The sequence below is a fragment of the Atractosteus spatula genome, chromosome 15, assembly GCF_055471065.1.
Source record: "Atractosteus spatula isolate fAtrSpa1 chromosome 15, fAtrSpa1.hap1, whole genome shotgun sequence".
NCBI lineage: Eukaryota > Metazoa > Chordata > Actinopteri > Semionotiformes > Lepisosteidae > Atractosteus > Atractosteus spatula.
In genome coordinates, this window is record NC_142720.1 from 15,730,661 (window position 1) to 15,743,200 (window position 12,540).

The 12,540-nt window shown below is 34.7% G+C and overlaps 1 protein-coding gene across 18 annotated transcripts in view; it reads left to right on the forward strand.

Annotated features, from left to right (window-relative positions):
• The window catches only part of nrxn1a (neurexin 1a), a 349,008-nt gene that overhangs the window by 288,456 nt on the left and 48,012 nt on the right, over positions 1-12,540 (forward strand). For 12 of the 18 annotated variants that reach the window (XM_088934356.1, XM_088934360.1, XM_088934363.1 and 9 more), the window contains 2 exons: positions 8,060-8,149; positions 10,143-10,450. In XM_088934356.1, the coding sequence (XP_088790482.1) occupies positions 8,060-8,149; positions 10,143-10,450 (398 nt within the window). The remainder of the gene's footprint in view (positions 1-8,059; positions 8,150-10,142; positions 10,451-12,540) is intronic. The other 6 variants (XM_088934368.1, XM_088934370.1, XM_088934372.1 and 3 more) reach the window with 1 other exon arrangement.

Consider the following 12,540-nt stretch of genomic DNA (forward strand, 5'->3'; position numbering starts at 1 on the left):
TGAGTGATTTACTGCACTAATGCACAATCTATTTTGCCTCCCTACATATGCCTCTATGAGCATTGAATCAGATGCAGGATTTAAATTATATTCACCTTCAAGCTGGTGTCCACCTTTACTCTAAAAGAAACCATGGATCTGTTATTTCATTATATAGTTTTTGCTTCTTTCAATTTTATATATAATCTACTATATACCCAGAACAAGCTCCCACACACAGCTTCCACAATTTCTGTGTTTAGTAATCACTGGAGATGTCATATCTAGCCAGGGGCTCACTGAAACAGTAGGCTCTGATGTGTAAACCCTGATCATAGACTTTATAATCACAAAAACAGCACTTCAGTATATAAAACTGGAGAGCTTTTGTCAGCTTCCTGCAGTTTTTAATTGTTTAATACAACTACTCCTCCAATAATGTTTGTGAGAGTTAGAGAAAACCTTAACTAAATGTAAGATCTGTTATAAGACGATTTCCTGACAAATATCTAAAAGGATGTATATTAATTTAATTAAAGCTTGGTCAGCTTCATGATTAATTTAGCTAATGTATGAAGGATTTCATTTTGTAGGCTGTGTAATTATCAAGACATACCTTCTGTTCTAGATTTCCTCTTTGGATAAAAAACAACAACAAAATTTTAAAATGAAAAATGGGTCCCCTAATTGTTCTGTCAATGCCCAGCGGTTGTACTTTCACACCATATTGACTGGATAAAAGTATAACTTTTATAAAAATCTACTATATTTATGTGTTCATTATTTTACAATTATCTGACTAACAGATGTGCCTTTATGAATATAAATGTGTTATATTAATGAATGCTAATTCATAACCACGTTACATTCCCATTAATACAATTACAAGAGCATGCCGTGGCTATTGGGGAATAGTATTTAAATATGTGGCTATCCATCTAACATTTTAACAAATTTAACATAGTTAACAAACATGTGCAAGTCTGTTCTTATCTAGTCTTGTTTGTTTGTTTATGTCAAAGTAATTAGTTTTTTGGGGGGTGGGGGGTGTTCAGCTTCGTTGGTACTGTAGGTCTTTTTCTTTGTTAATGTTGATTTAGCCTATAATAATCAGTAATTCCTTGTTTCTCCTACTGTATATCCATCTAACACCTCAAGATGTGTTCCCCTGTGTCCTTCTCTGCCCCACTTTTGAAAAACCTTCACACATTATATCTTTACATTCAAAACTCAAACAGTTGTTCTATCCCTCATCATTTTAACATTTAACACAATTTCACTTCAACAGACTAAAGGTATTACTCAGAAAGAACATTTATCACATTTATAAGATCCCTGAATAACTTCAATAAGTTAGTCAGAAATTGACTCAATTTCTGAGAAAGAAAAGATACAATAACATTTTATTTGTAGAGGATTACATAGTTAATGGGAAGTAGTGAAAAGCATTGATACATTAAGAACTGCTTATATACATATCCATACACACACAGATATAACTGTATACAGTATATGTATACGCACAGCATTGAAATCATTCTTTTGGTAAAGGAAAACATGCAGCATGTAATCTTACACTCAGCTGTTGAAAGCAGTTTTCCATTAGTTAAATGTTGAGCAAAGCTGATACATCTATCAATAGATACGGATTTGCACAGTAATTGGATATTATTTAATTATTTTCTATTGTAAAGAGAATTAATTATATATTTATGTATGGAAATATTTGTTTAATTATACCAAGAACTCATGATGCAAAAGTGTACCCTTTTTTCTTATGTACTGTATGTTTATCTGTTTTCCTGTACCTGCCAGTTACCTGTGAGAGAAATTGTGTCACACCCATACGTGAAATGTATCAATAGATGAATTGCAATGCCTGGTCAGATGCCTGGCTTTGAGGAATTGTTGCCATAGTGACCAATCTGGCAGCAGCCTGAAACTGCTGCCACTGCCAGGCTATAGATGCTGTCCAGGGAGAGTGAAACAAATACGCCATACAAGTTGTTTCTAACTTTAATAATTCATGCTTTTTCTGAGTGCCTAATTAACTAACATCACTGGCATAAGGATGTAGTTAAGGACAACCTATAGGATGATATTGTTCATTTAGTAAAGGAATGAGAAATGGAGTAGAGAAGATTAACTAAATAGGGAATTATTTTACAAGCAGGCACCCTCTCTACAGGGTGGTCCCAGCATTGTCAGAAATTAAGGACAATAATACCAGCAGTGCTTTCAGGCAGATCCCACATAATCTTATTAAAAAGTCACATTTAAGATACTTAAGAGCCATTTGATGGTTTTATCCCAATTAATGTGTCCCAGAACTGTATTGATGCTGATGTGTTTCCATTTCTTTTCAATTATGAAAGGCAATAATAAAGCCAGAGCAGCTTTCTGGTCCAAATGCTCATCTGTGGAAGTAATGCCCTCACAATGCAATAAAGGCCACGGGCCATAGCACAGCTATGGCATGCAAGGAATCAAAGGGTCTATTTCCTTAATGCACGAGAAAATAATGGAGGAGACAAAGCCAGTGTTTTCACCAGTGTATATCCCATTGGGAGTACACATAGTCTTTCCCTGCAGTCTTTGATCTACAATAAGTGACATGTTTGATGCCAGTTTTGGGATTACCATAGTCAATTGAAACATTTAGTAACAGGGAGCAAAATGTGGGTTAAATTAAAAAAAGAACAATATTCTTTTTTACTAATGTAAATCCATTACTGCAGAGCTTACATCACCTAACATAAAAAAACACTTCTTTTTCTATATCCAACACTAAGAATTTACTTATATATAGTTTTAATTCATTCAGGAATTAGGCCTGTAGCTTGTAATGAACTGAAGTGTGGCCTTATCTGACCACTTTATTAAGAAAAATGAATAATATACGATGCACCCAAGGCTGACGAATGTAAATGATGTTCACTCTAGCCTGGAAGCATAGATAAGGTGTTCTGTGAATACCATATCACATTGGCTTTGTCAGCAGGCATTGTAACTTCAGGTAGATGAATTGCTTTGGAATAGCATTAAGTCTATGATAAGGGTATTGTTAAACACTCTTCATCCTCATTTCACTTTACCTACAGAGGATCAATATATGATCAAAGCATGACTGCGTTCACCTTTAATTAACTTCAGCATTATTTAAAATGCTGAAGAATTTCTATTGCTTACAAAAGAAGTGACACGTGTTAATGCAGTGTAAAAATAATTGTGGTTATGTACAGTATTTAGCTTTGTAAACTTTCTTTCAATTGTGTTTTCCCATACAGTACAGTATTACTTGAGGAAATTTTGTATGCATGGATTCTAATAAATAATTTGAATGTAAGGAAAACAAAAAATCAATATGTTCTTGGGAAAATATAGAAATGAAAACATGTGTGCTCTCCATCCAAAGTGTGTGCAGATATGCCTGCCCATGCCTGAGTGTTTGTGTTTCAGGATGCATGTACAGCATAAATATGTTTGTGGGTGTCCATCTCTTTTTGTTCCCAGACACTCTCTTGCAGGATATCCAACCTCTGTTTATATACCTTGCCCATAGCGTGAAAGGAGAATGTGTACAATGTCTTAAATCCTATCATTTGAAAGAGATTACTCTTTTGTGGGAATATAACTTGGAGGCATAAATATACAAATAGGAATTCTACTGTCAGACCCAGCTGAAAAAAAATAAATAAAAGGCTTTTTCTGCCACGGGTGTTTTAGTTCCCTTAGCAGTGACACGCAACAGATTTGTATCTCCTCTGTGTGCTGTTTTCCATCAGAATTCGATGCCTTTGGGTTTTTTTGCACACAAGCATTCAACCAAACAATGACCTCTCCCCCATTGTTGCACTTGGCTTGCATCTATGCATTTATAACCACTTGAGAATGAAATGCCAGGGCCAGCGACTGGCACAGTCTAATAGTGGAGATGATGCACCAGCAATGTCTCATAGCTTTGTATTATTTTTAAAGCAAATGTAAAGATTGACTAAGGTTAACAGCCTTCCTTTCAATGTTTAAAATGTAAATGCTACACATGACTGCATGTACGACTTGCATTATTAGTGTACTGTACGTAAGCTGAAGTCTAATCTTGAATGATTCAGTGGTTGTCATTGATGGAACAAAATGGTCATAAGTAATCACAATAAACTTTATGCTGAGTAATATTAATAACTATACCTGTACATACTAAGCAAAAATAAACATCTATGTTTTGAAACACCTGTACATTCTGAAACCATACACAACATTTTTTCAAATGTACTGTAAGTAGATGTCCTTGCTTTGTGGACTACAAAGTGTGTTTAAATGCTACAGTATATGAATGTGCAGTTGTCAACAATGAAATTGTAACACAGTGTTACTAAAAAAAGGCATTTAAAGCATTTTTACAAGGATTATTCTAGGATAGACAACAAGTACTCAACTGAGTTCAAATCTGGTGATTGACGTACATGTGTATTTAACATATATTTATTAATTGATATATTTGTTAATTGCAAAGCAATACGACTGAAGTCAGAGAGGCTGTCAGCATTTGCCCTCCTTGTCACCACCTTGTCCCTTACCTTGCCAGGAAAACAGTTCTGTTTTTTCCGCTCCTTGACTGAATGCCTTCCCCATGTCTGAGTCAATACCTCATTTTGTGGAAGGCAGCTCATGCGCAAGATTAGAGCACTGTTCCATTAAATCCTGTCATTTGTGCTGGCCCGTGATCCTGCCTTCTGCTCTGGCTATGGCCACTTCCACAATGCCCACCTCAGCTGACCTTGCCCTCATGGTGTCATGGTGAAATGGTAGGTAAGGCTCCCTTTAAGGAAACAGAGTCAACCCATCAGGTCCCCTGCAGATAATCAATCATATTTCTTTTAAATGCATTTCTGTCACCCCTGCATCCATGTGGATATATTTTAAACTTTTCCCCCCTTATTGAAAGCTCTGGCTGTCAAATGGCTGAACCCCCTTGATAACATTTTTGACAGCTTGCCAGTCAATAAGCAATTACATCGTTCCAGAAGATTTACAAAGCACCATATGGAGATGGATCTGAAAGGCTGTTTGTTGTAAAGGCACCCCACAAATGTTTGGCATTTCCAATCTCATCAATGTGCTTTCATGAATAAACTTTTCTTTCTGCATAATCACTTCTCATAAAGAACACTGAAAGATAAAATGAATAAGAAAATATATAGTTTAGAACATAAAAAAGTATTAAATATGACAGTAAAACCTGATGACAGATTATTGAAATATTTGAATATTTTTGTATTTTTCACTGGGGCAATAGTTCTGTGTCCTTGTACTTTAGGTAGCCTTGAGATTCAAAAACCTTCCTTGAGTATTAAACTGTTGGAGAATTTTTAGGGTCTAATGAAATAAAAAGATTTTTTATTAATTATCATTTCATAGATAGTATTCTGCCACAAAACAGAGAGAAGACAGCAAATGCAAAATAAATTATTTCACAAAGCTATTTTTATTTTGTCTTCAAAACATTCCAAGACATAATGCAAGGAAAGTTTTAGCTTTATGTTGACTATATAGCCTGTTTACTTAGTCCCCAGAAAGGCCTAATCTTGGGTCAATACTTTACAATAAGTGGCTGTTCATGATACATTGTGAGTTGAAGTGTTTTGTATGAACAGTATGTATGTCTGTATGTGTCGCCTTAAAGTTAATCATTCTCCCTGGAAACAAAATGAAACCCCCCTGTCGTCAGAATCAATTCAGTGAAGGATTTTCAGTTTTAATTCAAGCATCATTTCTGTGCTTAAAATGCATTTCAGTAAGTCTTGTCTGCAGTATGTAGTTTCTAAAAGGCCTTTTGTGTAAGCAGATAATGCCGATAATGTAATAAAAATACAGTAATAACAAAAGAGTGCTCTTAAGTCATGCAGCAAGATCATCATCTTTCTTTTTCTTTTGTTTTCCATTGACTTCAGAGTGATATCAGGCCATTCAGTGCCTTCCACCCCAGATGACTGACACCTTCATTTCACAGAACAAAATGGAATTAGACTGCGGCAATCGCAATATAATACACTGAGAAAAAAGAATATTAGCCAAGTTGACATACCTGGTGTGCCACAGCTGACCCTAAGATATAAAGATATGATTAAAAAATTTTCAACTGCTCCTTCTCAATTCAGCCAGCAGATTTGGATCTGATTCACTGAACCGACCTTTCTCACTTCTTTCGGCTTACTCTTATTCTGTTAAATTACTGTTACTCCCCTCAACTCTACCTGCTCAGACAGAATTAATACAGTACAATGTGACAAAATATTGTCTATTTGGTGAAAGAATGAAGGAGTCTGAAATTCAATCTTTGAAGACAATGTCACAGCAAAAATCCTCAGATGGGCCTGTGTACTCTTAGACTTCTTTACTTTAAAGGTTATTTGTTGAACTAGAAGACCTGCACAGGAGAAATAACCATGGTCCATTGCAATTAAGAGCACAGCTCATCATGAGATCAAATTGTTACATCGGATGAGCTAGTTTGATTTCAAGTAATGAAATATCAACAATGTTTTCTTTATTTTTTATACCTTACATTTCTTTTTTTATAGTTTTTGGTAAAGCACTTAGTAACCTGGTACGGAAGTTCCACATTATAGCATAATCTCAGTATCACTTGTGTTCTAACTGTACAGAAAATGTGCATTTAAAATTATTTACTGTAGGTCAATCATTATATACCCTTAGATATAACCAGGAAGAATAATAATAATGTTTGAGTTGAACAGGATTCCGGAGAGAGTTGTTTTATTGTTCTTACCTGAGCATAGAGGCCTTTCCTTACATATCTCTGTATCTCATAGCTGATCTCATGTATCTTACCGTATATAAACCTTGCTCTGTGCTTCAGTGCTCTACCTCCACTTCTCTGTCACCTTGGAAACCATGTTTTTCCTTTGCTCATCTTTCCCCACATGGATTTAGAAGCTCAGGGGCCACAGAAAATCAGGTGTCTGAGGAGGAACCTGGGTAAACCACCGAGCACATCCGCTCTCCCCTTGTTAGCCTCAGCGACAGCGCAGACGTGTGGAAAATGGATTGAATAATAAAAAATTAAATTACGCACAACGGGAATGTGCAATGTTTTTCTACCCTTGTTGCCTTGTTTACTGAAGAAAGATATAATGAAACTGAAAAACAATTTCTCTTTTGTGTGTTGCTCAACTGAAAAGTATGTTTTAATTAGAAGCTGGTGTTTAGGAGGGTGATGAGAGAAAAACCCTTTTTACCTGCAGGGTACTAGTGAGTATATTAATTTAATAAATTACTTTTTCATAAATGTATAGTAAATTATTTGGATGGTAAAAATAACTTAATGGTTTCCATTTGATGTGAGGAATGGTGTCAATAATTTATGTTGGATACCAGGACGATTCCAAGTGCATAGTCATACCAGAGCTCTTGTCAAAGCCTTCCAACCGATGTCAGTATGTCTAATTGTACCGGCTGCCTAACTATCTCATTTTTCTTCTGTATCAATTCTGAAAAATTCCAAGCACTTCCATCACTGAATTTACTGGTTTGTTCTGTGACTAGCTAATTAGTGTGAACTTCTAAGATGGGTGAAAACATGTTATCATGTGATCTTCTCTAAATCACTAACTTGGTGCAAAAGGTTGAATGTATTTTGAAAAATAATAAATAAAAATGTTTCTTCTGAGCAATGTTTAACTAGCTAAAAAGAGGAGAAAAAAGAAAAATTCTGCCAAAAAAAGAAAGAAAAAAATCCTTTGAGTATTTTGTTGTAGAGTTATGCTATGGATATGTTTAAATTTGTTGTTTGGGTTGTTTTATAACTTAACGTCAATAACCTAGATGAAAATTCAGCTTTCTAATTTTCAATTAATATAGGAATAATTTGTCTGCTAAAATAAAATTAAATGACTGAATGAAAAGATTGACCAATGAAATGTTTTAGGTAGCTTTTTTTAAACTTCCAAAATTACAAAAAAAATCATGTGGCAGTTGTATAGCTCAAGCTTTAAGTATTAACATTTAACCTTTGACCTTACAGATTTTAACCAATGAAATGTCTCTTTAAACTTTAAAGGAAACAATGATAACGAACGCCTGGCGATTGCTAGACAGCGAATCCCATATCGACTTGGTCGAGTAGTTGATGAATGGCTACTCGACAAAGGTAAAAACATTGATTAAAACTTCAAATAAAAATAATTTGAACATAACCAAGTAATACATTGTAACACCAATAAACTTAAAATATAAATCACCAGTAAAACTAAATAAAACAAAATTTTTAAAAGAGTAAAATATAGCTTGTAATATTTGCATACTTTGCATAATAATTTATTTATCTATTAAGAAATATCAGCTATTTAATAAGTCTGCCCTGCTAACTTCAGGTTAAAGGGACTGTAAATATAATCTTCTAACTCAATCTTCTGAAGTAATATTAGCATTATTAACAAAAATATATAAATTATTTCTAGTCTTTTCCTGCTGTAAACATCTAAATTATCAACTAAAAAGGTCCAATTAGCAGACTATTTTTTTATTATGGATCATGAAAACTCGCACTGTTTAAACTTATAGCTATCTTAAATAGAGTGCAATATTAATTGGCATCAGAAATGAAGTCCCTTTAACAAATACTGTAAATATACTGAGGGATATACGAACAAGAAAACTTATTAAAAAATAAAAACACTAATTTTGGTGCATGCCTTTTTTGTCTATTCTAAAGATGTATTTTCAAAACGAAATGTGTCATAATGCTTAATTTTTTAAGGTTTGCTTTTTTTCTGTTTCTTTTTTAATGGAAATATTCTCATAAGTTATCATTTTTATGTGTCCCATTATTAAAGTCACCTTTACATCTAATTTATATGTTTTAACTTCTCACTCTTGCTGAAAGGCAATCAGACGTATGCAGATCACATGTACTGCATTGGTGCACTGCTTCGTTTAACTGTGGGTGCACTTCAGTAAGTGGTGCAAAGTACTTTTTCTTACTGTACTGTAGAATTCAGACCATGGAGGAAACCTACCTATCTCTACCTTTTAGTTGTCTTCGATACACTTGCTCTAAAGAACCCAATGGGCCTTATATTCAAAACCCTTAGGTATTTTAATAGGAATAGAAAGCAGTGAGAATTTCAGCCCCTAAGAGTTTTGAATATACAACGGTACAGTATACTGTATGTTTATCTCCACATGTCATTTGCTGTCTGAACAACAAAGAGATGGCATTTTTTGAAAGGAGATATTTCAGACATCTGGGTACATTTATCATCTCAATAATATCAGATCAATTATGAAATTTGGCGGGATAGACATTTCAATGTCAGCAGTAATATCACTCAAAGCTTGTAAAAAAAGGTTAATGGGGCAGGTACTGTATCATTCACAAAACCAAATCTTTTTTTACTGACAAAACTGAAACATGCTACTTACTGTAACTCTTACCTCCACAAGAAATGCACATGGTAAATAAAATCAAATACAGATCAACTGACTGCATCTTTAAAGATAATAATCCTATTTTCCTTTTAACCCTTTTTCTGTTAACAGCTTGATTAATCTTACTTTAACCAACTTTTGAAAAACATTCTGAGGCTTAGTAACTTCAATAACATTTTCCTGATACTTCAATAAGTACTTCCAAAGTTAGATCATATTCCTCCATAGTGAAAATGTCTTTGTATAACATACTCTCAATATATGCAGTGCAATAAATTGGTAAACATGTGGTATAAGATCTCTTTTCATCGGCCTGAATAAGAATATGTTAGAGAAATATTTAGCATACTGTAGATACCAAGATTAATTTCAAAGGTTTCCTTAAATGTTTCTTATCTTATTCTAGAAAACTGGTTCAGTGAGATACATTTTTAGGACGTTGTGCTATTATAATATGGATGTGATTGTCCTTTTAGCAAAACCACACTAATTTAGGATATTATAAATATTATTTTCTTTAAATTTGCATTCCATAGGCATTTCATCACAACGGTAATAAATTACTTGCTTGAAAAGCTTGTAGGTAATTTATTGCTATCATTAGCCACTCCATGAATAATCCGTCTTTTGATGTGATTATTATCCATCATCCTCCCTGGAACTATAGAGTCCACAGTCAACATTTCCGTATGTATGTAACATTGTTTTCACAGGCCGCCAACTTACTATCTTCAATAGCCAAACAACTATAAAAATTGGAGGCAAGGACAGAAGCCGTCCATTCCAGGGCCAGCTGTCTGGTCTGTACTACAATGGGCTGAAGGTGCTCAACATGGCTGTGGAAAGTGACCCCAACATCAAGATCGAAGGAAGTGTGCGCCTGGTCGGGGAATCCCCATCCTCTATGACAACGGAGTCCAGTGCCACCGCAAACCATTCAGAAACCTCCACCTCCATCATGGAAATCACCACCACTACTGCATCCAGCCGGAGAGGAAAGCCGCCTGCCAGAGAGCCAACGGTACATTGCTCTTATTACCACATTGTTTTGTTGTGAATTATCAGTGTATATATGATATGCATGTAGTTATCAATACGGTAAAGCATTTTGGGAATGAAAGTCTATTTGCAAGCTATTGCAGCTGTTTTGGCGCAGATCTATTCTAAAGCAGTCAGACGGAGTCTCCAACTAAGCAAAGGAGTCGTTTGTGTTGTTTCCCAGTTCATGTCTTTTAGTGGGATGGTCTGAGAAGCTCAGTATTGTAGCATGACTGTGTAGTGCATATTTAGGTTTTGTTAGGTTTTTGTAAGCAAAGATTCGGAATCTTCCAGGAAGAGTACATTCAATATAATATTAGATAGATCATTTATAATATAACGCTATGATTCTACTTACAGTACATGGTGAACTCTATTGATTGAACTTACAACAAATTGATTTATGTTTAGAAATCAAAAATATTTGTTTCTTATTTCTTTAATTCACATGATAACTGCTAATATTTAATGTTTAAATGTGGTGCAGTCTTTCATAAGGAATGCAGTTGTTTCTTATGGTGCAGTCTTTCACAATTAATGCAGTTGTTTATTTCTTTTAAATAACCCAACAGATGCACATCATTTAGTTATACCATTATTCTACAGTAAAAGGCAGGGTTTGACAAGTTTCCTTGAAGACAGAAAATGTTTCACAATGCACTTTGTAGGTCAAAGAAGACATGGGCTCATATATCAATTTAATTTGCCATGTATCGTGCAAGGAAGAGAGTAGTGATTTTTTAAGTGTTATTTTCGTGAATCTGGTGAATACATGAAGAGAATGCCATTCTAGTCTGCTCACTCAAAAGAGACTTTGAAAAATAAAACCAAAGCACTTAAAACAGCAATTGCAAAATGCCGGAGGTGATTGCATGTTTTGGAACAAAAGAAACTGATTTTGGTCAAGCAGAATTGAATTGCTTTCATACTAAATTGATGGGCTGGGACATGGTCAGTGTTTCTCCAGGGTGTTCATTGGGGTGAAGGAATTATTTCTGTTTGTTTGGGCAAATTCAGTTGATAGGAAATAAGTCAAAAGCAGATCACGATAGGTGTCCTGCTAGCATGAACTGCTGTATGACAACATTTTACAATTACCATAGAAATGGGTTTTTGAATGCAAAATGCAGTCTTCTAAAAACCTTAAGTGTGCTACATTTCTTTTCTTTTGCCCTCAAGTATTGTTCCGACAACATATTGTATAGCACAAACATTCAAGTTATTCTGCGCTTAAATATGTTTTTAAACAAACATTTTGAACCAGCTTGCATTAAAAGGTATAATGAAGTCAGCAATCAGAGAAAGCTTTTTCATTCATTTAAAAAATAAAACATTTTGTTGTAAGGTTATATAGTTTTAGCTTAGCAACATCAGCTTCAGCTGGGAAATGTTGAGCCTAATTGGGAAAAGTAATGTCATAACTCATCCACGATCACTGGTAGAGGATATCATTGCTTTGAACCCTGAATTATGTTCCAATATTTATTAGCATTGATTCTAGTAGATTGATAATAGCTTTAGGGATTCCTTTTTGAATGGGATTTTAATTACCATCCTGGTTAAAGTGTTGTTATGGTACCCCGCTATTAATTGAAAAGAATTTGCTGCAGCACTGCAATTTAAAAAAATATATACTGTATAAGTGTTTCAGTTAAATACATAATGCTCGGCTCATGTGGCAGGGAGCTTTCTTCTTCCTAGTGAAAAGTAAGAAAGGTGTAAACAAAATGTTTCAGAAGTGTTCTGGTTACTCTGCCAAAGCATCTTGTTTGTAGCATTTCCTTTGCCATGTGTCTCTTCCAACCTGCCCACTTCTGCTGCAGTCAGAAGCAATTCCCTTGATTGAATGCATGCAGGTGCCAGGTACTCATGTCTACATGCTGCACCCTTTTCTGTTGGGAGACCCAATGAAAAACACTCAAGAGCTCCCAAGACAGTAAGTGGTCAGCTAAATTTCTCAAAGTATCTCCCATTAAGTCCTTGGACAGAATTCCATTCTTTTCTCAATTTTTTAGAGGAATAATGCACAACAAATGGAATAAAATGCAATTTGGTTTCTTGCATACAGTATAC